This window comes from Phragmites australis, chromosome 6 (genome assembly GCF_958298935.1).
Source record: "Phragmites australis chromosome 6, lpPhrAust1.1, whole genome shotgun sequence".
Lineage (NCBI taxonomy): Eukaryota > Viridiplantae > Streptophyta > Magnoliopsida > Poales > Poaceae > Phragmites > Phragmites australis.
Window position 1 is genome coordinate 43,510,045 of NC_084926.1, and position 26,077 is coordinate 43,536,121.

Genomic DNA, 26,077 nt, shown 5'->3' on the forward strand with positions numbered 1-26,077 from the left:
CTACGAGGAGACTGAGGCAATGAGGTACGAGAATGTTGAACGGCTGAAGATGAGGCTATATGAGCTCAATTGAAGAGTGGTGTGATAAGTACCTCGTTACATGCGGTAAAATGTATGTTCCTCCACAATGAGTGTGTGGCCTACCGGTTGTGCCGAGGCCTGTGGAACGTGGATTGGCACAAGGGTACGTGTGCATTAAGAGATCCGTTAGGAATATCTAGATGAAAAGTCTCCATCTTTTCCACCAACCTAGTAAAAGTTTTCTTGCACCCGGCAATCTGTCTTTCCATAAGTCATGCTCCATATAGCAATGGGGTACTACATACTATTGCAACTTGTCATAGATTGTCAAAGGATAGGGTACGAGTTGGTGCATGTTGTCTTGTACACTGTAGCAACGTATGGGCAACAAATGCTTACGATGAGTCTTATATGTTATATAATTTACTTTCATCAATGAATGACCAGGATTTATCATTATGCCAATACATCTTTTCTACGTCCAATACTTTCATAGGATTATCTGCCTTCCATACAAAGGCAACAATAACTCCCTACTAAACTTTTGTAGAATGAGATGATCACACCAAACAACGAATTTTACAGGAAATCTCTATCAAACATCAATGGCACAACTTTTTCAACTTTCATAGGGAATTCCATGCTCCAATCCCCAGCCATGCCCATGCACTTAGTCCATTCACTGGTATCCGGCCACCATAAAATAACCCCAGCCTAAACCATGGGTACACCACTCTTTTCTCACCTCTCTCAACTGCAATGTCTTCCTCAACTCCACCGAACCCACCCAAGAAACATTGGGCGACTTCCATCCCCCAGGGGGTCGAACCGCCGATGTGCTTCTGTTGCAACCCTTATAGGCTTCTCGAGTCTCAGAACATCTCCTACACCTACAACAGGCGCTTCTTCATGTGTGTCAACTAACAATACGACCTGTCTCGACACGAACCGTATGACTACCCACCGATATAACGACATAGATCACTCATGTGGTGGTTTTCATACGATTTCATGCATCGTCTTATTAATCTTCCCTCTTATTTCATTTATCCAGTCTCCTACACCTATCTGTGACTTTATAGGATGACTGAACACAGAGCAAATTGATGACTAGAAGCGGTGGATCGACATGAGCATGCAATGTAACACTCTAGGGCCACAAAACCTAGGATGCCATTAAACTAAGCAACCAACAGCTTATCATAAAAAAACAATAACATATTCTCTATAAATTTAAGCATCACAGAAGCAATAACATAGATAAACAAGATATGCAAAATATCACATTAGCAGATAAAATCATCCTGACATGAACCAAGAGTAAAATATTAAGTTTAACATCACCACTACTTTTTAAACTTCCAACGAACGACCATAAGGACTAGACTTTGTTTATTATTACAGCACAAGATAAAAAGTGTAGACATGAAGTGCAAAATATGTTTCTACATCCCCATCCCCTCATGACATGCATCGAGTACCTAGAAAGAGTAATGCAAGGGTGAGATTGAAAATCTTAGCAAGCAAATTGTTTTGACAAGCTATTTAAATCACAAGTTGATTAAGCTTCGATTTAATATAGGACTTCTCAAGACATAAGGCATGTTAGTATAGTATTAATAATATTAAAGAATAACTTTGAATAAAGGTCACAACTACAAGTATAACTTCATATCCATAATAACATATAAATGTTATTAACTTCCATGAATGCACATGAATGCAATGATATGTCTTCTTTTACATCGCACCCTCCTCGGGCAACATACGATGCATACCGGTACTGTCATGATATTTACGACATAACTTCTAATGCATATGCAAATGCAAATACACATGGCAGCAATATACTGCAATTGTACTAAGGTGTACCATCAATAATACCTCAACTTCATTCTCAAGTCGAACAAAAACATAGTTCAACAAGAATTGTAGCAACATAAAGATAGACATAAGGCAATGATTAACCATGCTTAAAGGTAAAGAACAATATATAATTCAGATCATAGTCAAATTTGTCATGGTTCTGAAATAAAGGTGTAAGTGATGAAAATAGCAAGTCAAAATAGTAGCAACACCATAGCTATGTTTACTTGCCTCCAACCGACGATAACGGCGAACTTCAAGTATGAGACGAAGCACCACCATCTAAACACAATCATAACTCAGCACCAACACTCCTCCTACAAGCAAATACATAAAACAAAACACTCCTACACTTGAAGCCCTCAATCAAGCAATACCGACAAAAAAAAAACAGCAAACACGCATTAGTTTGACAGGAGCAGTAGTACTTCTCTTTTTCTTATCTATTTTTCTACCATATATATGATAATAAATAAATACATTTTAGGAAACTACAGAACAAGGGCTACAGCTTTTGTTGTGGTGACATAATTTTTCCATGCCTCTAAAGTCTCCTAAATGGCATAACAAAACAGCTCTAGAAACCTGTCGTCAATTTCAAACATCAGCCACTCAAAACTGTTTATTTCCAGAAATACTTAACGAAAAATTCTAAAATTTTATGGACATGTATATCATAACACAATCTTCAACTTTTATATAATTTGGATCTACATAAAACATATTTAACATGGACTAATCAAGCTCTGAACTTCGACACTAAAATCTGTTAACAATTGATTGCAGAAAATTCAGAACAGCGTAACTGGAGCTGTAACCAACGAAAAATTGCATACTTTACACCATTGGAAAGCTTAACAAATCCTCTACAAATTCCTAGCTATTCTTAAAAACTGGTTCGACATGTAAGATACCCAAAAACTGAATAGATCTACTACTGTCCAGATTCTTGCTAGAATCTGACAGCCAAATTAAAAAATTCATAGCTACTAAACTACTTGGCCAAAAATTCTGAAATTTCACTGATAGCTAGGTTTCGAAGTTAGCTACAACTTTGTCTATGGTGGACAAATTTATTTCGGCCATTAACTTGCCCAAAAATAACTAAAACAGAGACTGCACAAGCTAACAGATTTCAGAACGTGGACGAAATTGATTTCGATCAAACCTCCAACTAAATCCCCTCTAAACTCGTGATTAAAACCTCATAAATCGACCAAATAGATGGGATTAGGTGACGAATCTCACCTAGGCAACCACAAAGAGCACAACGACATCCTCTGGGGTTCTCCTCCTCCTTCTCCCTCCCTTCTTCCCTTCTTCCTTTCTCTTCTCTCTACTGCACAAAAGCAGCAACAGGGGGAGGACGTCCAGCAGGTGCAGGGTGGCGGCCAGGGAGGAAAACACAAGTTCCGGCTAGGGTTTTGATTGGGTGGAGGGGAAAAGAAAGGGGAGGGGTGCCTCGGCCTTTGGGGAGGGGTTGTGCTAACCGGCCCAAGCTTAGGTTGGCTTATCCCACTCTCAGGTTATGTTTTTTTTAAAAAGAAATTTACTGCTGCTACTTTGCTTTAATTCTTTCTTTTTTTCTTTTCCGGCGATAGCGATTCGACACCGAAAACCAAAAACGACAACTTCCAATTTTTCCCAAAATTTTAGGGCGTTACATGCAGTGGATGAGGTAAGCTTACAAATGCTAGGAGTACGAGTAACATGAAGAGGAACTACAGCTGAAACGTCAGGAGGAGGAGAGCATGAGGAAAGCAACAAAGGAGTCCGTCGTGAATGAAGCACGCGAGGCTGAGAGAAAAATGATATGAGAGAGGGACCATCGCGTTAAGACGGCAGAACTCGATACCCTCATGAAGAGCAAATATCTTAGATGCACTTAGTAGAGCATCTATTGTAACCCGGCTTATTTTCATTCTCTAAAGCATGTTAAGCTTACCAGCGGTACGTTATTAGGTTAGTCTTTGTGGTTATCATCATCTCTTTGTGGTTATGGTCTATTCGTGTAGCGACGAAAAACCCAATGTACTATGTAATATTTATCAGTGTATGTAACATCCGTGCTAGATTCTCTGATAATTGTGCTTCACAGCTACTATTGTTTGAAAAATTATATTTTTGTATTCTCCCAATGTTACTTCACTAGAAAATTTACTCACATAATTTTATATCAACTAAATAAAAAAATGTCAACAAAATTACATCAGCCAAAATTAAGGAAAAATGAACCACTCCATGATGCCGTTTAGATTACTATTTGCACAACAAATATTTTTTGGCCGTTCAATATCCACACTTCTCATTGGCTAAGCTTCTTCATAGCCATAGTTAATGTTCATTTTCGGAAGAGTTTGAGTTCTTCTGTAGGATGTTGCGCGGATATACACTGAGTTTTACTCTGGCTGTGTCTAATACATAATTATTCCTAAATTAAAAAATATATTAATAAAAAACAAATAAACAAATACCATATGTCGACACGTAGAATGCCAACAAGTTTGTCGGCTATCACCTATCCTGACAGCTGTATCGGTGTCTAATCGGGAAACTATCAACACGTGGCATGAAACAAGCCTCTAGGCCCACTGCCACGTAGTAAGTCGACACATAAAGTGCCGATAAGTACATATTCTTGCAATTTAGTGAATTTAGCTATTATTTTTTTAATTTCCAATAAATAATATTATTAACAAATTCCTAAGGCTTATATGCTTGTTTGTTTCAAAAGTACATATTCTTGCAATTTAGTGAATTTAGCTATTATTTTTTTAATTTCCAATAAATAATATTATTAACAAATTCCTAAGGCTTATATGCTTGTTTGTTTCAAAAGTACATATTCTTGCAATTTAGTGAATTTAGCTATTATTTTTTTAATTTCCAATAAATAATATTATTAACAAATTCCTAAGGCTTATATGCTTGTTTGTTTCAAAAGTACAATTAGATACGTACTGCGGTTTCTTAAAAAAAAACCTGACGAGTGGTCGAGGGGACATTTGCACCGATCAGATGCATGCGCTGAACGAACGCGACAACTATCACGCCACTGTGGGCCCACCCCAGGAAACCCCACCACGACCCACTGACCACGACGACACGAGCGGATTAGCGGAAGCGCTCAAACAAAACGGCAGCTAAACCCCACCCAAATTCCAAATCGAACCCCTCCTCCAGCTAGCCAGCCTGTCCCCTCGCCCTCACGAAACAGCCACGGCCACCTGCGGGAGGGAGTGGGAGCCACGCACGAGGAGGCCGCGGATCGGATCGGATCTCGCCCCCGCCGTCGTTGCCGCATTTCCTCTGGATTCCGTGGCGGTGGTGGTGGGATCCTTGCGAGGGACGAGGAAGGAGGGGAGAGGAGGATGTGGCGGCTGAGGATCGCGGAGGGCGGGGCCGACCCGTGGCTGCGCACGAAGAACGGCCACGTGGGCCGCCAGGTGTGGGAGTTCGATGCCGCCGCGGAGCCCGACCCCGACGAGCTCGCCGCCGTCGAGGCCGCGCGCCAGGGGTTCGCCGAGCGGAGGCACCAGCTCAAGCACAGCGCCGACCTCCTCATGCGCATCCAGGTGATGGTTAATTCCTACTCGCCTGCCCTTGCTTGTTTCGGTTCATCGCTGGTGCCTGGCTGCCTTGTCTTGCCTCGCCCGGCTGGCCGGGTGCGTGGTGCATGTCGCCGTCTCGATCAATCGTGTGGCTGGGTGCCTGCTCCATTTTACTTTTGCGCTTTTGATTTTTCACCTGGAGGCGTGGCCGCGTCGTCCGTTTCACTAGAAGTCTGGAAGGTGTTATGCGGATTCTCGTGGGGGTCAATGAAACAACTCTTAACTTCCAGTATTCAATGCGCGATGGGTGAACTGAACTTCTTGTGATTTTGCGACTGCTAGATATATTTTAATGCGCGTGAAGGAGACGATATGGGCTCTCGCAACTCGCAGATTCCTTGTGGATGCAAACGGCGACTTGTGTTTTTTTCTCTTCATCGGTTCATCCTGTACTGTCGACAGCTTTCAAATTTGTGCCGCCGTTCATTTCCAAGTTCCAACCATATGTAAGATCACGCAGCAAAAAGGTTGTTAGGGGGGCCATGCCTGGCCTCAATGTGTTTTTACTACAGTAACCTTTCGCTATCCATGTTACTATTACTGTATCATGCAAAATGGTTAAAAAATGACGGAGCATTGAGGGTTTTGTCATTTAATTTGGTCTGTGTTTCAGTGTTCCTTGTAAAGTTCTTGTGTAAGCAATTGTGGACTCTTTAGTTGCTCACATTTATTCTCCTGTACATACTGCAGTTCGCTAAAGGAAATCCTCTTAAGCTGGACCTTCCAGCTATCAAGCTGGAAGAGCATGAAGATGTTACAGAGGAAGCCATATCGACTTCTTTGAGAAGAGCAATCAGCCGCTTTTCTACTCTCCAGGCACATGATGGGCACTGGCCTGGGGATTATGGTGGTCCTATGTTCCTTATGCCAGGCTTGGTACTTCCTTGAACTCAACAGTAAAAAGTAAAACATGCTTACTTCACTTGAATACACATCAGTACTCCTTCATCTGTGTCGAATTTTGTCATGTGCTTAAGAGGAAGTTGTGTTTTTCTGTCTTACTTGCTATATCCATTGTTTTATGTGAGCACCAATTGGTTGCATGCTAAAATAGGAATTGTGGCAGGCATCTTATTTTTTAGATTATATGGACGACATGTTTCACGTTTTGTGGTCTATAAGAAAGCCTCTCATTGTATTTCACACTTTACTCAGATTATAGCGTTGTATGTGAGTGGAGCACTGAACACTGTGTTATCATCGGAACATCAGAAGGAGATCCGCCGGTATCTCTATAATCATCAGGCAAGGATTTAGTTCTAAATTTGTCGACCCTACAATGGCTAAAAGTAATTTGATTTTTGTGACCGCTGACTGCAAGTGTAGAATGAAGATGGAGGCTGGGGGTTGCACATTGAGGGCCCAAGCACCATGTTTGGCTCAGCCTTGACCTATGTTAGTTTGAGATTGCTTGGAGAGGGACCAGATGGTGGGGATGGAGCTATGGAGAAAGGTCGAAAGTGGATTTTAGACCATGGAGGAGCAACATTTATAACATCATGGGGAAAATTTTGGCTCTCGGTAGGGAATTCAACTTCTTTGTTTGTTTATTAGCTGCTTCCATCTTCTTCAATCTGGTTGAATTCCTTCTAATTCCCCGACTTATTTAACTATTTTAAGGTACTTGGTGTATTTGACTGGTCTGGTAACAACCCAGTGCCACCAGAAGTTTGGTTGTTACCATATTGTCTGCCATTTCACCCAGGTTCTGCTTTCTTTCTTTAGCCATATGTATATGATAATATATTCTCTCACTCAAATAGTAAACATTGCCAAGTGGACACTATTTTACTGGCTGTAGTCTAGGGGTATACATACTTGAGATGCATGTTTTTGGCCGCTGAATCTAGGGAAACAATGCCATATTTTTTATCCTATGGGTTGATTAATCTGCAATTTGCATTGAAGATTCAGAACTAGATATTTTGACCCTACTAGAACTTGTGAGCGTCAAAGCATGATTTTGTCCTAAGTTAACCTTCCTCATGAAATTCCGTTGTTCCTTTCTTAGTTATCACAACCTATTTGTAAATTCCGTTTGTCAATGATTTCTTATCATAAAATCCGTAATTCGTATATCAATCCTTTTACATTTAACGGGTGAATGATCAAGCTACTTACGCATTACCTTACATTAATCAGTATATTTCTAGGTTGCTATGTCATTCCTTGCTAATTTGCTATTGCGCTTTACAACATCTTGCAGGGAGAATGTGGTGCCATTGTCGAATGGTGTATCTACCGATGTGTTACATTTATGGAAAGAGGTTTGCCGGCCAAATTACGCCACTTGTGTTAGAATTAAGAAAGGAACTCTACAAAGACCCCTACAGCGAGATTGATTGGGACAAGGCTCGCAATCAATGTGCTAAGGTCTGTTAACCTATACCGCATCTTATGTATTTGTATTGATGCATATGTGCCATATCGTGGCGCAAGTACATTGCATGAGGTGCTACATGGTTATCTGTTAGGGCCCCAAGTTGATCTTGTGGCCTAGATGGTCCCGGCTCCTAGTTGACAGTCCCACTGCCAACAGAGCATGCCGAGTTGCTGACATAGCCTCATGTTAACTGTGCCTGTGCTATATAATACAGTTTCAGGAATACTCATCATAGCGCTGGGTAGTTTAGTCTGTGGTTTAGATCATGGCTTTGACTTGTATTCAGAAGATATAAGCTACCAAGAAGCTTAAAGAGGTTTCCTTGCACATATTCTCTTGCATGGAGTTCTCTCTTGGTCTTGGGAACAGCTTGATGCAGGAAATATTGGTTCATGCAAGTAATCACTGTGATGGAGTTGACTGATTTGGATGTAATATGGTTGGGATGCATCTTTCACAAAAAGTGTCAAAAGTCTTTTTTGTTCATACCAGTCACTAATCATAAAAAAAAAACTCGACCGACCTAGGAGGAACTGGGTGGTATTATAAATAAGAAGAAATAGGCACCCAAATTCGCACCGAAGAGGACTCAAACCTAGGTGGTCTAGGCGTACATCCACACCCTCAACCGAGTTAGGCTCAGTTCCTACCAGTCACTAATCATCAAGTGGTGCTATTTGAAAAGTTGTAGATCCAGAAGCTTATATAAGCTTTCATATTCGTCTTGCTTTGCCTTTGAGATTTCCATTTTGGGTCTTGATTGTTCTGTGTAAAGAGTTTTGGTATGCTTGTACTGCAGGAAGATCTGTACTATCCACATCCATTCGTTCAAGATGTCTTATGGGCCACTCTCCATAAATTTGTTGAGCCAGTTATGTTGCATTGGCCTGGGAGCAAATTGAGGGACAAAGCTTTGGAAACTGTCATGCAGCACGTTCACTATGAAGATGAGAACACTCGATACATTTGCATAGGTCCTGTAAACAAGGTAATTTGAGAGTTATGATTGCCATTGAATCTTTACAAAAAAGGAAGTGGTTTCTTTTGTTCTTTTCTTGCTCAAGCATAAAAAACATTGTTAGATGAGAAGGCCATACTCTTGTGACTTTGAAATTTATCTCCAATTTAAAAGAGGAGGAAAGTGTTTTAAATACCGATAGGCGCTAGGTGGGCTATGGAGTGGTGCCTAGCGCTTAGCAGCGATTAGGCGGCCCTAGGTGGCAAGTAGACTCTAGACAGGACGGTGATGCCTACCTCCTAGGTGCTGCCTAAGTGGTCTAGGCAGCCATTTTTTAAGCAGTGGGAGAATGGTTCTTAAGGCGGTAAGGCGAGGCGCGGCAACCCACCCTCTTCTAGCTACCTAGGCGCTTAAGGCGCGTGGCGAGGCGACGCCATACACATCCTAACCTATAATTGCTCCAAATTTTAGTAGCAGTGTAGCATATATACTTACCTTGGTGCTACCAATGATCTAACCTCTCTTCTCTTCCCATCTGTTGTGACTTCTCTTCTCTTGTCCCATGCAGCAAGCTACACAAAAAATTGAGCTCAGCAGTTAGTACATATCAACAAAAAGCCACACAACAATATCGAATAAATTGAATAACATGTAAGCATGGTTACTAAGGCGTAAAGGCGAGGCGTGGCGACTCACTACCGCCTTACCGCCTTAGTTCCTAAGGCGTGAGGCGAGGCGACGCCATATCATCATCTTATCCTAGTAAAGTAGTAAGCATAGCTACAAATTCAAGGGGCAATTCAGGAGCATGTACCTTGATCTGGCGCGTCGCGGCGTGGCGCATGGCCAGAGGTTGGCTCTCTCCCTCTGTGTTCTCTCTCCCTCTCCTCTCCTCTGCTTATCGCACCAATTTTGGATTCCCTCCTCTCTCTCTCTCCTGCATCTTCCTGCCAAAGGCTACGGGCTGCCCATATGGCGTCTGCCTCATCCCGCCCTAAGCCACGAAGACGCTTTACGACCGCCTTATGGATGCCTTGCGAATAAAGCGGATGCCATGCCACTTCAAAGCGTGGCGTCGCCCTCTGGCCGCCTGACCGCTTAAGCAACGCTTAAGCGACGCCTTAATAACCATGCATGTAAGTGACAAATCTGAGAATTAATATGTAAATAGAGAAAAACATAGCAAAACAAAGCTACTTCTACTTCATATGTAAACAAAGGCACAGAGCTACTAACCTCCTCTCCCATCCGATCGCCGCCGAGAAAAGCAGAAACAGGAGGAGATTCCGATTCCCAGTGCCGAGCAGAGAAGGCTGAAGAAGAGCAGCATCGGGAGGAGGTCCGACCGTCGCCGAGAAGAGCAACACCGGGAGCAAGTTCGGCTGCCGCCGAGCAGACGTGTAGAGTAGGGAGGACAGAAGGAGAGCCCACCAAGCGTCAAGTTTCTGAAGGCGCGCCGCTGTCGAGCCGCCTGAGGAGATCCTGCCGTCGAGCCGCCTGAGGAGATCCCGCCGCCACCCGAGGAGATTCCATCGCCGCCGCCGAGCCGTCGTAGCCTCCTATTGGTGTCGCCCGCTGCCTCTTTCCCTCTCTCTGTATCTATTTCCCTCCCTTTATTTCCTCCTCCATCTATTTCCCTCTCTTTTCCCTGCGCGGCACGCACACGTCCCTCATTTTCCTGCGCAGGACTCTTTTCCCACTCCCCTGCCTGCACGGCTTGCTGAACGGCGTCCACCTCAAGCCTCTGGGTACCATTGCGACTCCTTATTGCGCCTATGCGATGCCACAGACCTTAAGGCGGATGCCATACGCTCAGATAGCAAGGCGACGCCGACGCCCAGAGCTTCAGCTCGCCTCGACACCTAGGCAACGCCTTAAAAAGCATGAGTGGGAGGAAGATATTCGTAATTATAGTGCTTTGTGCCATGACCCCTTCTACTATTAGCTTTTGCTGGCTTGCTTGCCATTGTATTGTGGTTATGACACCTCCTCACACCATCCTCCTTTTTGCTGCATTACTTGCTCCCAAACTGTATGTGAGAACTAAAAATGTTCCACTATAGCTTTCTGTTAAATTATAATTGCCGCTGCATGCACCATGATTACATCTTGTAAGCTGTAGCATTTCATTGGTGAAACGTGTATACTTGTATTCCACCAGGACTTTTGAACAGTATGCTGTACATGCGAACCACAGTTCTCTGTAACAGGCTAACAGCATATAATTATGCCAAACAAGACATTATTTGAATGATTCATTAAGCTTCAAATTATCCAAATTTTCTTCTTTCTTCTCCAAACAACCTTGAAATGTTCACAAAACAGAATCCTTCTCTTAGCGCCTTGATGTCTGAGTTGAATCCTCAGTCATGTTGAACCACAATTTCTGACTCCATGTTTGTCACTCTTGTGGACATAGCCTTCTCCCCATCATGTTGCTTTAGGGGAGAAAGGATACGCATATCCACAGTTCATGTCTGTAGGCTGTGAACTTATATCAGAAGTGTATACTTAATTTCTAGATTAGCACAATATTTCCAAATTGTTTCTTTTATTATTGCTCAACTGATCACTGCAAGAAAATCTATGCAGGTATTAAATATGCTTGCTTGCTGGATTGAAGATCCAAACTCAGAGGCATTCAAACTGCATATTCCACGAGTCTATGATTACTTGTGGGTTGCTGAAGATGGCATGAAGATGCAGGTAACTATTGTTTGTTTAGTTGTTTTATCATCCATTTTCTTTTACTTCCTTTACTTTCCATTCAGATGGCTACTGCAACGATACACCTATCAACATATATACTTTACTGTCTCTTAATTGCATTGGCTAAACGTTTTGACATCTTCCATTAGCCCCTGGGTTTTTCTCTACAAAGTCTTCAACGTAGCATTATTTTAGATAAGTGTGCAGAACTAACACCCCTTTTGCTTTGACCATAAGAGATTTTTTTAGAAGAAAAAAAAAAGGAAACTGTGGAGGAACCGGGGAGTTCCCTGCAGCCAAAAATATATAAAAGAAGTACAAGGTCAATAAGATTAGGAAAATATATACATATATGGAAGTCGACAAGACCATATAGGTGAAGTGAAGGTCAACAAGATCAATGTGGAGAAAAGTTTAAAAAGTACCATAAGAGATTCATTTTCTGTTTACTGTAGGGCTATAATGGCAGCCAGCTCTGGGACACAGCTTTCACAGTTCAAGCCATTGTGGCTACCAACCTTATCGAAGAGTTTGGTCCCACCCTTAAACTAGCGCATGACTACATGAAGAAGTCACAGGTACATGCTACGTATATATATTTGTCTATACAGGTCAGCATTAGGTCCGTTTCAGTACTGATAAATGGCTATTTGTTATGAAAGGTTCTTGATGACTGCCCTGGAGATCTGAATGACTGGTACCGCCACATATCTAAAGGTGCATGGCCGTTTTCTACAGTTGATCATGGTTGGCCTATATCGGATTGCACTGCTGAAGGACTAAAGGTGAATTTTGTCATCAGCATTACTAACAAGGAAGTTTTCTTTAGAAGTTCAAATTTTGCTCATTTGAGATTCAGGATCCTCTGTTCAGCATCTCTCAATTCTTTGGTAACACTTAAGAAAAATATAGCTCATATGTGTAAGGTTTAGTTTTGTTCCTTGGCATTTATGTGCCGGTATTCTTGAAAAATATAGTGTTGAGCACATCATCATAGTTATTTACTTATAATTATTTTAATTGTTGATCTTCTCTTTTACCTCCAGGCCTCATTATTACTATCAAAGATATCGCCAGAAATTGTTGGCGAACCAATGGAAGCTAATAGGTTTTATGATTCTGTCAATTGTCTGATGTCTTATATGGTAAGTGTCTTTGTACTTGTCATTGTCTTCTATCAATTGCTGCTAGTGAATCAGTTTTCCAACAAAATGGTCAATGTTAAAATTGTAAAGACTGGGTACATTATGAATACTTACTAAGCCTTAATAGTAATGAGAGGTAAAGCTTTTCATATTTTGCGCAGCAGCAGTTAGTTAATTGTCACATATGTTACTTCTGTCTCTAGGTGCCTTTATGCCTTTAGGACAAGGGCTGCTGATTATTAAAATGAATTAAAATGTCTGCAAAATGTCTTAGTGGTCGAGGGAAGTGCCAGTGATGCATGTATGTAGCCTAACTCTGGAGGTTTTGAACATTCAATTTCCAGATGACCATATTTTAATTTCTGGTCAGATCACAACTGACTGAATTTTTGGATGGGGCAAGGCATATTGAAAAATGAGACTCCTTGAATGGGCAGCGAACCACTTATTATGGGCATAGATCCATCTTCAAAAGTATATGTTGAACTTTGAAGTCAAGTTTTTGTTGGCAGCAGTTCCTATTTGATTCTACCATTTTTATTTATCTTTGTTTTTAATATATCACATGCATCTTTCTGTGGGAGGTGCATTCTCTCACAAGTTTGTGTTAACCTTCGCAGAATGATAATGGTGGTTTTGCAACATATGAACTCACAAGATCTTATGCCTGGCTAGAGGTGAGCAGTGAACTTCTTTCGGGACCATCCTTGTTTGTGCATGTCTAATCATAGCAGAACTTGGAAGATACCTTTGAATTTTCTACTTTCTGAAGTATTGGAATCATAGAATGCCAACTGCCAAATCATCATGATACTTGTGAATTTCTTTATAGTTCTTATTTTGCTATAAAAATTTCTTCATTTTTCATGGTGAATAGAATACAGATTTGCTGGGCACTTTGACTAGATGCTTGCTTTGTTTCAGAAGTAGAACTAAATATTATTCGTTGAATATTTCTCATTTATTTACTAACATTCTTTCATGTGACCCTCGAATATGTTTGGTCTATATTGACATGCTATTTTGAATCATTCAGCTTATTAATCCTGCTGAGACCTTTGGGGACATTGTGATTGATTACCCGTAAGATGCAATAACCCTTTCATTATCCTTTCTTGGTGCTGATTTATCATGCATAAAACAAATTAAAAAAATGCAAAACTCATTTGGCAGGTATGTTGAATGTACATCAGCAGCAATTCAGGCCCTGACATCATTCAGAAAGCTCTACCCTGGGCACCGCAGGAGAGAGGTGGACAACTGTATCAGCAAGGCTGTTAGTTTTATTGAGAGTATTCAAAGAAGCGATGGTTCATGGTTAGCATTTGGACTCCATGCAAAAGAATACTGATGCTAGATGCATATAATACTCAACATTGTATTCTATCTGTTTTCCAACAGGTACGGTTCTTGGGCTGTTTGTTTCACCTACGGCATTTGGTTTGGAGTGAAGGGATTAATTGCTGCTGGTAGGACGTTCGAGAATAGTCCTGCAATCAGAAAGGCATGTGACTTTCTGCTGTCAAAAGAACTTCCTTCTGGTGCTTGGGGAGAAAGCTATTTGTCGTCTCAAGACCAGGTAAATTCATTTTTGCCAGTTTCTTGAAAATAACTCAACTTTCCCGTTACTAGTATTGTCGCTGTCCTTGCAATGTTGTGTGCTGCATTACGTCTATTCTATTCCAATTTTCATCATTTGTGTGCTGTGATGAAGATTTTTGAGAGTGTTATCTGGTTTTGGTTTTAACTTTTAATGTTCCTAATTTATGTAATGAGTCAACACAGTGGACACTAAATCAAGAGAAATACTGTTTATATTTTGAGCACGCACATTTCGAAGTGGCACACTGTTTGAGTTTGACATTCTTCTTCCCCCGCTTACTTTAACAATGCATGTGCTGGATATGGTTTAAAACAGTGGTACAGTGTTTATTGTTAGATGCATATAACCTTCTTGGACATTGCAAAGACCTAACCATCTTTTGGCATGCATTCAATCAGGTCTACACCAATCTTGAAGGCAAGCGGCCCCATGCAGTGAACACTGGTTGGGCCATGCTGGCCCTAATTGATGCAGGACAGGTTCGTTGTGTTTATGATTTAGCTTCTGGATTTTGTTATGCTGATATACGATGTGCAAATTCACAATGGTACTTAAACCCCATTGATACAGGCTGACAGAGATCCAAGGCCGCTACATCGAGCAGCGAAGGTTTTGATCAATTTGCAATTGGAGGATGGAGAATTTCCTCAGCAAGTAAGTCACAAACTCACAATTGGTTCACATAAAACTAGCATTGATGTTTACTTTTATCTCATATATTCTCAATTTAAAACTTTGCTTTAGAAGCCAAAGGCGACAGATGGACTGAATATTCTAGGCATATATATTGCTGAGACATAAAGAAAGCAGCAGTCTATGTACTGATTGACGAATCGGAACCTCACTTTTTTTTTATGTATATCTAAAGATAGGACTATTTTTGGCATCTCAGTTTGCTTGTTAACTCGTGTGAACCGTTGGTTGCATGGAAATTTTCATGAAGTAACATAGCCAAATTTAGTAAATTGCATATTAGGAAAGTATTTTTCTTTTTCTTTTCCTTTCAGCTGATTTTGGGTGAAGTCCTAGTGACCCAAATAGTTACTTTTTGTCATAACAGATTAACATCTTCCTAGATCTTGAATAACTTTTGTACCCATACAGGAGATCATAGGAGTCTTCAACAAAAACTGCATGATCAGTTACTCCCAATACAGGAACATCTTCCCGATTTGGGCTCTCGGAGAGTACCGGTGCCGAGTTCTCGCTGCTGGCAAGAAATAGCTCCCGGTTACTGTGGCAGGAAATTGCTCCCGATTTACTGGATCATGAGCTTGACTGCGTAGCTCACTCATGTCGCTCTACCTTGGCACACAAGGACTAGCTTGTTGCTTGGAACGGGTTTTGAGAATCTAGTCCTAATAATGTAGCTGCGTCAGGTGATATTCTCTCAGTTCTAATAATATATATTCAAGGGGTGAACAATGTAGCTAGATTCAGGTCAGTTGATAGATTCTGTTACTCGTCCTCTGCAGTGGTCTAGTGATTTTTCTGTAGCATGTTGATAAATTGACGCAATTCTCGGAGCAATGCTTGAAGGTTGGTAGACCTGTTTTGTATCACATTATTTTGCTCTTCTCAGTTCTCACACTAGAAGTTAGGAACAAGGAATCCAATACACTTGTTTGCTGCATATTTTACATTTTGACAAGCATGAGATCCCATCACAATTTACAGAGGGAGCGGCGTTCCCGTCATGGCACCAGCTGTTACAGCCCTAATTTTACAAAATAAATTTTCTCAAGAAATATTAAATGAATAACCCCTTTTTGATAATTAAATGAATTTGCAAGAAAATGCAACGAATGGAAAAGAGAAAAGAAAACAAAAACAAAAATCATCACCAGGCTCTCTCTCTCCCTCAACCCACCTCTCCTTTTTTCCTCTCGACGGTCTAACCCCCGCTCTCTCTCTCTCTTCAACTCATCCCCACATGTGGCCCACCCTCCCTTTGGCCCACTCCCGTTCTGGGTCGTCAGCCCACGTGCTCGCTGCCCACCCTTGCCCCCGCTCCTCTCCCTCTCTCTGCTGCTCGGGCTCGCCCGTCAGACTCGACTTCAACCTCCCGCTCCCCACTTCCTTTTTCTCCCCACGTTGCAGCAACCCGGTAACCGCATCAATCCCGCGCCGAATTAAGGTAGGAGCTCACCGCGCAAGGAAAGCCATGAACAAAGAAGGGGAAGGAATCAATCCTATGTCAAAATGGAGCTAGGGAAAAAGAAATCGCCAAACCATAACCCAATCAAGCAGCAGCACCCCTGAGCTATATAAAGCCCTCAGACCTCCCCATTTGCAACCCGCAACCCCCTCCTCCCCCTGCATCATTTCCCCCCTCTCTCTCCGGAGCTCTAACGCCACCCGAGAGCGCCTCCACCGAGTGCCAGCCACCAGTGTAGCTCCCCGTCGTCGTCGATCCGCTGTGGACCTCCCCGACCCAACGTGTGCGCAAAATGGAATCTCCAAAGCCCTTGGACGCTCTTCCACCGCTCACCGGAGCTCCTCAACCACTGCGACAAGGTTTGTGCCTACGCCGACGAGCACCGAGGAGGTTCTCCGCCCTTCGTCATCGCCGGCATGCTACGAGCCCCCTCGGCGTTCAAGAAACCCACAGGTGAGTTCGCCCGAGCCTCCTTTCCTCTTCCATCACTCGCCATCGACGCTCGTGCCGCGCAACACTGTTTCCACGTTCACTGACGAGTCTTTGTCGCCTCAAGCCGTCGTCGCCGCCGACAACAAGCCGGAGCAAAGGTAGACTTCCTTTCCACCAACGAATCACACGTGCGCTTCAAATTAGAAAGACCCCATACTGGTTCACCCTTTTCATCCCAGTTATAGATTTACAATCCGACGTATTAGATTTAATTAGGCCAGAGCCCAGTCACCCTGCCACACAAAGCATGTTTGTGCCAAGTGGCACCTAGTCAGCATACCACATCAGCACCGTCGTTTTCCTTTTTTTATTTCCTCGCTGACATCATATATCTCTTTTCCAACAGAAAAATAATTCGTAGAATTTTATATTTCCTTTTAATAGGGTTTTCTTAATAATAAAATTTGGTAAATTCTTTAATAATTTGATAATTCTTTTCCAGTAATAAAATAAAATGTTTAATTCTATTTTAATATGTTTTAGGGTTAAAAATAATAAATAAAATTATGGAAAATGTTAATAATTGTTTCAATGTTTAAATAGGTTTTCTTTAATGTTTTTAATTATGGAAAAGAGGTAAATAATTATGATAAATTAGAAAATGAGTTTTATTTAGTAAAATAATTTTGAATAATCTGTTTTAATGCTTTTTAGAGTTTTTTAATTCCTAAACATTGCTAGAAAATCCAGAAAAATCCGAGAAAATATCAGGAGCCTTTAGAAAATCAACGAAAAATTCCTATGCCTTCCTTTCACCCTTCCAAAGCAATATCTCCGCTGTCGCAACTCTGATCTAATTGTTTCATTCGCCAATAATTCACAAAAAATCATATAAATAATAAATTGAGTTGTATGTTGTGTTTTTAGCTCTTTTTTGGCTTTTGGTGTTTATTTGCCTTGTTTTCTTTTGCGATTAGACGTCATCGTCCCAGAGAAAGATTTTGTAGGTATCTAGGACCAGGAATTTGAAGACCCCGTTGAGCACTAGGGTGAAGACAAGTTTTCATTGATGTATTTTGTTTCTGTGTTTTCGAAATGATTTGTTTTGCAAAGTTGCACGCGTTTACCAGTCTGTTGGAAACCCAAGTAGGCTATACCTTAGTTTTCTCATATCTACCTTGTCATCTCGATTTTTGCGGGATCAAGGGTAGAGTTGCTTAGCCATGCTCGATAAAAACACATGGTTTAATAACTTGGTAATGGTTTTATGCAACGAGATAAATTTGTGTTTTTAGAACCATGGACTAGGGAATTTAGCAAGAGGTTAGGTTGGATGCCGAGGAAAGGTGGATGGTAGTCTTGCTCAATTCAATTAAGGACCGATCCATGGTGCGATCGGACCAAATTTTACAGTACAACTACAAACCTAATATGTGATGTGTCTGGCCAATTAATTAGTCTCTCCCAACATAGTGTAGACCAAGTAGTGGAACGATGAATGAATGAGATTTTCTTGGAACCGTAAGGCGTAAGAGGGGGCTTACGTTGTTGATGATATTTGTGTCACTATGCAGTGAAACCTCAACAGGTAGATACTTATTGGGAGAAAATTGTAAAGGCTTTGCAATGAGAATCTTAGCCACACATCTCAGAAGTGTGTAAGTGTTTGATCAACACTGTCATAACAGATGATCATATGTTATGGGTAAAGTGTACAACATCCTCAGAGCGTAAAACTGATATATCAGTCGTGCTCACAGTTACGAGCGGCGAGAAATACCACACATAATTAGAATACACTGTTTTGGATAACTTTGGGTTGATGGTTCATTCATAGTTGTGGGAACCATATTTGAGGTGGTCAACTTCAGTTGAGGTTAAGATGCTCAACTTTTGGGGTTATTTATTTTTAGCATTTACTTTCACTTTTATTAAATATTTTTACTAAATTTTGCCTTTATGCAAAGAAACCCATGTAGCCTTATCATTGAGATTGCTTTCATTTCATTATTTTATCATAACTTACAGAGTACGAGATGTACTCATACTTGCTATAACCATACTACTTAGTCAGGAAAAATTCTGAAGATTACTCTAAAGATGGAAGATTCTAAAGTGGTGTTCTACATCTATTGCATGTGGGAGATGCGGAATAAGAAGATTACGCTAGTTGCGGAGTTTTTTGTTTTCTTTGACCCTTGAATGCCCTCTCTGGAAGAACAACTTTCTACATTAAGTTGATGACATTGTATTATATTATTATTTATGAAATATTCCTATATTAAAATTAATTTCTAACTCAATATACGATAAAAATACTTATCAGTCCTTAGACTGGTCCCAACACCAACCTCCTAGGGTCGCGAGGGAAGAGTGACATCTTCCTGATGTTGCCACCCCACCCCACCCCCCCCCCCCACCCCCCACCCCCGCCGTACCAGCGTCCGGCAGTGGAGGGGAGGACGTGGCCGCCATTTGTCAGGAAACCATCGCACTGGATGCTTGTTGCACAGGCAGGTGAAGAAGAGATGAGAAGAATGAGTTGAGCAGCGAACAGTCATTGTTGATCCGTGAGTCAGTCTCTCGATCAAGCTTCTAAAATGCAGACCGGTGATCTCAAACGGATGCGGCCTCGTAATCACGAGTCCCTACTTCCCAGTACGCAGCCTAGTCTACATGGCCTAGCAGATCCATTCTTTGAACAAGCCTAAGGGTACGTTTGGTTCGACGCCAACGCGTGCCCCACCAGTCAATGATGCGTCCAGCCGGAATAGGTACGTTTGGTTCGGCGCTAATGATTTGGCTCGCCGTGCGACCGCGCTAGTTTATTTTCTCGCCTACGCGCGGGCGAGTTGGTGGCGGCGAAATCCTGCGCCAAATCCTGGGCGCGCCGATGCTTTGGCTGGGCGTGGTAGGGCTCAACCCAAACAGGCCCTAAAATAGCCTATCAGTTTACCAATACTCCAGTAATGTTTGTTTTTTTTTACCTCGGACAAAGACGTCGAAGGAATAGCTGTAGAGTGGATCATCAGAGCAGGGCATGGTGTAGAACGGCCTCACTGCCGACGGGTATCGGCAGAGCATGTAAAACTCCGTCTCATACCTGTTGGAAACACACCCAAACCAATCTAATTCTACCCAAAACAAGCATGCAATGCTGAATTGCTGACAGCAAACAGCAGATCGGGTAGTCTTCGTACTTGCCTCGAACAAGCTCGCCCGGCTTCTTCTCAACCTCTGTGCTGAGGTCCCCATGGGCTCCACGTGGACACATGCTTCCTCTTGATAACACAAGAACTGGAGTAATATCTCGCATTTCCGTTAAAAATCGGATCACTGGCAGGTTTAAGGGCCTATTTGTTTTTTTTTATTTTGATTATGGATTCTAGTTTTTAGAATCAGAATCAAAATAAACAGATGGATTCTACAATTCAGAATCCACATTCTAGAATCAAATTATACTATAATCCATAATCCAGAAAAAGATATTTTCGAGGGTTTGTTTGTTTCAACTGTAGATTTTAAAAAGCAACTTTTAGATTTTGAATTGTGAAAAGCTGAAGACTGTTTGAAAACCTAGATTTTTGGTGAATTAAATTGTTTTTTTTTTTGCATGTCAAAAATCTAAAATATCCTCGTCCATCTTGAGTACCCTGTTTACTCGTGAAATTCTGTTAGGGGAATCTTTACTAAAATCAGTACAAAAATTCAGAGTCTTCATGCATTATGGTAAAGACATGCTATAAAATTTCTTCAAACAGAGATTTTCTTTTAAGTGTTGAGACATATTAATTAAACCAATAAATATGGATATGAATTTTGGGAATGCGGACCAATTATGCACAGAATGTGGGCACACTTGCTAATACAATAGTAATTCTGTGATTGGTCATGGCCATTAACACATCATAATTCCAATTAACTGCCTTTTCTCACAAGCAGGAGAAGAATACTGATAAAAACAGGAAGAAGTTTTAAGTCTCCGACGAGTACGTGGCTACAGGTAATAACATTTTTTTTCAAGCGCACTGCAATCCGACGGCCTCTGCGGCATTTCCACAAACACATCGAGTGCCTGGCCATGGCACGCCAGGCCGCAGCAACAGGCCACTCGCAAAGATCTCATAGCTAAATATGCGAGCACATCATCGGTGAACGAAAACGTGGAGAAGATTCCTTCGGCGATCCAGCTCCTGGTCCTCCGCAGCTGGGGCGGGGTGGTCAGCAAAGATACGGCGGAGGTGGGCGGGGGGCATTTGCTTTTTTTGCCATCGGTGACCCCCGGGTGATATCCCATTTGCCACACTGCCCCACATGCATAGACTCAAGGCGGCCCACATGTCATCCTCAGCAGCAATTGTCACTTTATGAGGGTGGCAACTGAGCAATTATCCTGAGGGAGAGGTGGTTGGGTTTGCGGCAGAGGTCAACACCGTCGTTGGTGAGGTCACGGAGGCGGTGCTTTTGGCCCAGGGAGGGAGGAGCGCGGTGGAGGGGGAAGGGGAAGGGGTAGGGTCGCACATGGGGGCGGTGGCAAGCGGGAGGGACGAGCACGTGGAGTCTGGCAGTGGCATCCAGGTTAGGTGCCAGGCGGGTGGGTTGATGATAATTCAATGGCAATAATGGGTAATAACATCCGAACCCGATCGATATTTTGGTCTTTTCACAAATCAAAAGCTGTGGAAAGCTCTCTCAGACTGGATTGTGGGATTTTATTAAGTTGGAGGATAAATTTTGGAAACTGAGGTTAAAAGCTAGCTGTTTATTTCCACTTTACATTGTAACACATATTTACCTACCACGACATTACAAAATAACGGTTCACTCCTTTCTCCCTTCGCTTCTTTCTCCCACACGGCCTCCCACGCCAGTTGTCCCCACCCGAGCTCCATTGCTGCCGTCGTGAAATCCACCACGACCAAGCCCTCTCCACTGCATTCGAGCCAAAGGAAGCTCGGAGGAGCTTCTCCTCCGCCTCCTCACTCAATTCCCCAGCCAAGCCCATTGCTCACCGACCGGAATCGACCTAGCCCCATCGTTTTCCCTACCTCCGACCGTCGCTTCCGCGCCTCACCGACACCACGCCACGCTGCTGCCCCTCCAAGCTGACGAGCACCACGATGAGCTTCCCCTTCACCTGTAGATCCTCGCGCACGCCCTCATTTGGCCTCGGCCCGTTGCCAGCACGCTGCTCGTCGTGCTCCTGAGCGCCGCCGCACCGCCCTCCTCGCTGTCGATTGTGCTCCGGTCGAGCCTGTCGGTCGAGGGCCCCTTAGCCGAGTTCGTCTCATCGAGCTGGAGCTTGTGGCGCAGTTGGCTAGCCGAGCCGTTGCCAAAATCGTTGCCGGCGAGGTTGGGTCGCCGTGTACCCGTGTGTGAGTGGCGCGGCATAGCGCGGAGAGCTAAGACGACTCGCGTGCGAGTGGCGCGGCGCGCACGGGACGGTGCAGACATCGGCGCTACTCATCCTACTCCTTCTGTCAGCAAGCTCGACCCATCCCCCTCTGGCGTCGTCTTCTGCCCCTCTGGTGCCGTCTTCTCCCCCTCTGTCGCTAATGAGAGGGTGGAGAGTCCATAGGGTAGGGGTAGAGAGGGAAAAGATTCTAATAATTTGGTGTTATTTATTTTATAGTGTATAATTTAGATTCTATATCGGAAGAATCAAAATCTAATTGTTAGAATCATAATAAAAAACAAATAGGTCCTAAATTGAGTCATTCACGAATGACTAGCAGGGAGTAGGAAATCAGTTTGCAAGTAGAGCTGTACATATCCAGTGGACAGGAAAGGAGACTAGGAGAGGACGCATCTTCAGCATTCGGATGCCTTCATCGTAGTCAATGCGCAATGTTGTCTCCAAGTACTGCAAGCATCATGTTCGATCAGTTAATATTAGCATCAATATACGATTATGAGTCCTCGACAAATGTTTTTGATTGTATCTGAAGAGACCATACAGAAATGCATGCTCCAAGTTCCAATTAATTTTGCATCTGAATGTCAGAAAATGTCTAGGCATGCTTACTTTTAATGGTTTGAAAGGTACTCTCTGGATGGCCTCGAGCTCCTTGGCGCAGTTCTTGTTCAGACGATCAAATATAGCAGCAAGCAGCCTATCGACAAGATCGCAGGCCTGTCGGAAGAGAAGAACAATGTGCTCATATTCATATAGCCAAATCAAAATGACACAAGTGAGTTCAGAAGTAGCAGAATTAACGTTTGTTACCACGAAGTAATGATCTTTGATTGGCATCTCAACATCAAGGCCTGTGAACTCGCAGAGATGCCGGTGAGTGTTGGAGTCTTCTGCTCTGAACACGGGGCCAACCTCGAGCACACGCCGGAACCCACCGCACACTGCCATCTGCTTGTGAAGCTGCGGCGGCTGCGCCAGGCAAGCCGGCTGCCCATTGCAGTCCAGCTTGAACACTGCCGCACCGCTTGCGCTCGACCCGGATATCAGCTTCGGCGTGTGGATGCCAACGAAACCTTCTGACCGCAGCACTTGTCTGAAGATCTCTACACGACGTCTGACAATGGTCAACGGTGGCCAAGTTACATTGTTTGGTGTGCTTTAGCATTGCCTTAGTTTTGATTTATCTGGAACTGGATTTGATATCAGAATCTTTCCTCAAGTTTGTTTCATGATCAGCTTGTAAACTTTTCGCTTTCGACGTGGAAAATGACCTGGTTTGCCGGGGTGCGCAGGTCGATCACTCTGTAGTCCAATCGCTTGTTTGTAGTGTCGATCAGGTCGAACAAGCTGCTGCCCCCCTGCCTATGTGTGTGACATGCATGTTTCTAGTGAATTCATCATGCACATGGAATTGTAGAAGTTGCCAAGGATCGCGCATGAACTGTAACAAGGGCTTACAGCTTTGTCTCTTGCATCATCGACGCTGATCGAGAGGTCGGGGACGGCCCTGCTGATGCAGTGGAGCTTCTGCACTTGGATCTCCACGAGCTGTTCACCTGCGATGAGCAGACGTGATCGGTGGCACAAGAACATCAGTACGAAATCAAGCTTACCAGGAATTACAGGAGTTGCAAGTTCATATGGAAAGCATTCAACAGAATAATACAGAGTCTGACAGCTGGATCTTTTGCTGGGGCTCTCAAGTCTATTCAACAAAGAAGTTTTATGAGCTGACTTTTAAAAATTTGACCCCTCCAACGCCTTTTCTTTGGATTTGGAGCTCCAATGCTTTGCAAACTCAAAGTCTTCATGTGTCTTCTCTTCAAGGACCATCTCAACTCCAGAAACCTACTCAAAAGGCAGAACAACAGGATTGAAGAAAATGGCTATAGTTGTGTGCTTTCACCTGTTTTTTAATTATGATTTCAGCACTAGATATTGGACAGCAATTGGGCTCTCCTGGACTCAGGATCTGAACTTCTTTCACATGATCCAGGAAGCCAGGAACCGTTTTCAGTATGAATTCTTCATGGAAGTGTTTTTTATTGCTGATTAGGAAATCTGGAATGCCATGATTTTTAATAGGTCATTGGCTAACTTCCTCAGATGGAAAGAATCATTTAAGGATATTGTCTTAGTTTAATCACATAGGATGAACCTCCCTCTTAATCTCAGGTTTTAGACTGGCTGCAGTCCCTTGTATAGTGCTCCCCTCCCTCTCTTCTTTTCTTTCTCCCTTTTTCTCTTGTTTCTACATGTAGTTTTGTTTCCTTTGTTGTTTAATAAAAGCTGGCAGTGAGGGCTTCCCTCACTGTGTTTCCTTTAAGAAAAAACATCAGTAGTTCAGTAGGAAATCGAGAGAGTCAAAACGTCGAACACGTGCTGGGTGTTGCCCCGGACGGGCTCCCGGGGCAGTGACACGACGCCGGCGACGTCCACCACCGACTCCCGGCTCAGCCCGGCCGCGAACCGCGCAATCCCAGAGTCACCGCCCCCGCCTCCTCCGGCCACGACGCACTGCACGGTGGTCGACCCCTGCCGCAGCACGAGGAACGCCACGCGCCGCCCCACGCCGCGCACTGCCTGCGCCGCACCGCGCCGCGCGCTGCAGACACCCCGCGTCGCCGTCGCCGTAGTGCTCGGTCTCGGTGCGTTCCTCGCGGGAAGCCATGGGTCGTGGCTGCGACGGCGGCGCGGTCAAAGGTTCCTTCTAGAAGCTTCCTGGAAGCTGCCGTAGTATGGAGTAGTGCGCAGCGGTGAAAAGAGGAGGCGGGTTCCTCAAAAAAAAAAGCAGGGGGCAAAAGGGGTTCTTTATGCAAAACAGCCGGTGCTTCTTTTCTCTTCCTCGATCACAAATTCACAACCGCTTATATCTGATCGGACTGTTTATTTAGGTCCAAAGTTGGAACGCGATTATCAATCGCGATCCAGTTCGGGGTATGTTTTGAAGGAAACTTCTCTACTAGGGTGCCTTTTGCCAAACTATCTGCGCCACTTTTCCTTGCTCCATCTGAGCTGCACAGGTACGATCGGACGGTTCACATAGGCACGAAATTGGATCGCGATTATTAGGGGCTGTTTGTAGAGGCTACGGAGGTACGGTAGTATACAATTTTTAGTTCATAAAGTAATTTTATGGAAATAACTTCTTAAAATAAATTAGATGATAAAAATTTAAAAATTAGTTTTTTAATTCAGTTCTGACACAGAATTACTCATCTATAAATTTACCTAAAAATTATTTTTATTCATATAATCACTTTCTCTATACAATTTTTAGTTTATAAAGTAATTTTATAGAAATAACTCTTTAAAATAAATTAGATGATAAAAAATAAAAAATAGTTTCTTTTAATTCACTTCTCACAAAATTACTTTCTTCATAAAATTTATTTAAAAAATTATTTTCATTCGTATAATCAATTTATCTGTAGAATCACTATCGATTGAAAATTTAGATAAAAGGAAGCTCTACTGATAAAGTCCTTAATCCCATCCGGTCCGTGGTATGGTTTGACGTAAACTTCGCTACCAGGGTCTCCTTTCTAAAAATGCCTGCACCACTTCTCGCTTGCTCCATCTAAGCCGCACAAGTCCACTCCGATGGTTCAGATGGACCTAAAGTGGATCGCGATTAATAATCTCGATCTGATTGGGGGTATTTCTGGAAATAAAATCGAAGCAAGGAACCCTTTCGAAAAAGTCCCTGTGCAGTTGTCACCTGTCCCGCCTCCCGACGAAGCCAGCAGCACGGCCCACGGCGGAGGATGGATGG

General features: G+C 43.0%; 2 protein-coding genes across 3 annotated transcripts; one reads left to right on the forward strand and one right to left on the reverse strand.

Annotated features, from left to right (window-relative positions):
• The first annotated feature begins 5,005 nt into the window (after window positions 1–5,005).
• LOC133922686 (cycloartenol synthase) lies at window positions 5,006–15,858 on the forward strand. Its single transcript, XM_062368116.1, has 18 exons — window positions 5,006–5,462; window positions 6,189–6,374; window positions 6,654–6,743; window positions 6,825–7,019; window positions 7,119–7,203; window positions 7,705–7,871; window positions 8,681–8,869; window positions 11,432–11,545; window positions 12,004–12,126; window positions 12,211–12,333; window positions 12,595–12,693; window positions 13,314–13,370; window positions 13,730–13,776; window positions 13,867–14,010; window positions 14,095–14,272; window positions 14,695–14,775; window positions 14,867–14,950; window positions 15,401–15,858. Exons 1-18 carry the CDS (start codon window positions 5,259–5,261, stop codon window positions 15,518–15,520), a joined length of 2,286 nt encoding a protein of 761 aa, XP_062224100.1. The 5' UTR covers window positions 5,006–5,258; the 3' UTR covers window positions 15,521–15,858.
• Window positions 15,859–22,593: 6,735 nt separating this feature from the next.
• On the reverse strand, window positions 22,594–25,059 carry LOC133920715 (aspartate--tRNA ligase 2, cytoplasmic-like). Of its 2 annotated transcripts, none has more exons than XM_062365312.1 (4): window positions 23,761–25,059; window positions 23,113–23,660; window positions 22,912–23,019; window positions 22,594–22,749 (listed from the first exon to the last, which is right to left on the reverse strand). In XM_062365312.1, exons 2-4 carry the CDS (start codon window positions 23,248–23,250, stop codon window positions 22,633–22,635), a joined length of 363 nt encoding a protein of 120 aa, XP_062221296.1. In that variant the 5' UTR covers window positions 23,251–23,660; window positions 23,761–25,059; the 3' UTR covers window positions 22,594–22,632. The 2 variants fall into 2 exon arrangements, with proteins under 2 accessions (XP_062221296.1, XP_062221295.1); XM_062365311.1 differs by having other exon boundaries at window positions 23,113–23,664.
• Between the last annotated feature and the right edge of the window lie 1,018 nt (window positions 25,060–26,077).

Excerpts from the sequence above, each read along its gene's own strand:
- LOC133922686 (XM_062368116.1), top strand. The coding sequence starts at position 5,259 with ATGTGGCGGCTGAGGATCGCGGAGGGCGGGGCCGACCCGTGGCTGCGC. Across the intron at positions 5,463-6,188 it reads ACCTCCTCATGCGCATCCAG|TTCGCTAAAGGAAATCCTCT; the intron begins GTGATGGTTAAT and ends TACATACTGCAG. Across the intron at positions 13,777-13,866 it reads GACATTGTGATTGATTACCC|GTATGTTGAATGTACATCAG; the intron begins GTAAGATGCAAT and ends CTCATTTGGCAG.
- LOC133920715 (XM_062365312.1), bottom strand. The coding sequence starts at position 23,250 with ATGGCAGTGTGCGGTGGGTTCCGGCGTGTGCTCGAGGTTGGCCCCGTG. Across the intron at positions 23,020-23,112 it reads TCAAAGATCATTACTTCGTG|GCCTGCGATCTTGTCGATAG; the intron begins GTAACAAACGTT and ends CTCTTCCGACAG. Across the intron at positions 22,750-22,911 it reads TACCTTTCAAACCATTAAAA|TACTTGGAGACAACATTGCG; the intron begins GTAAGCATGCCT and ends TGATGCTTGCAG.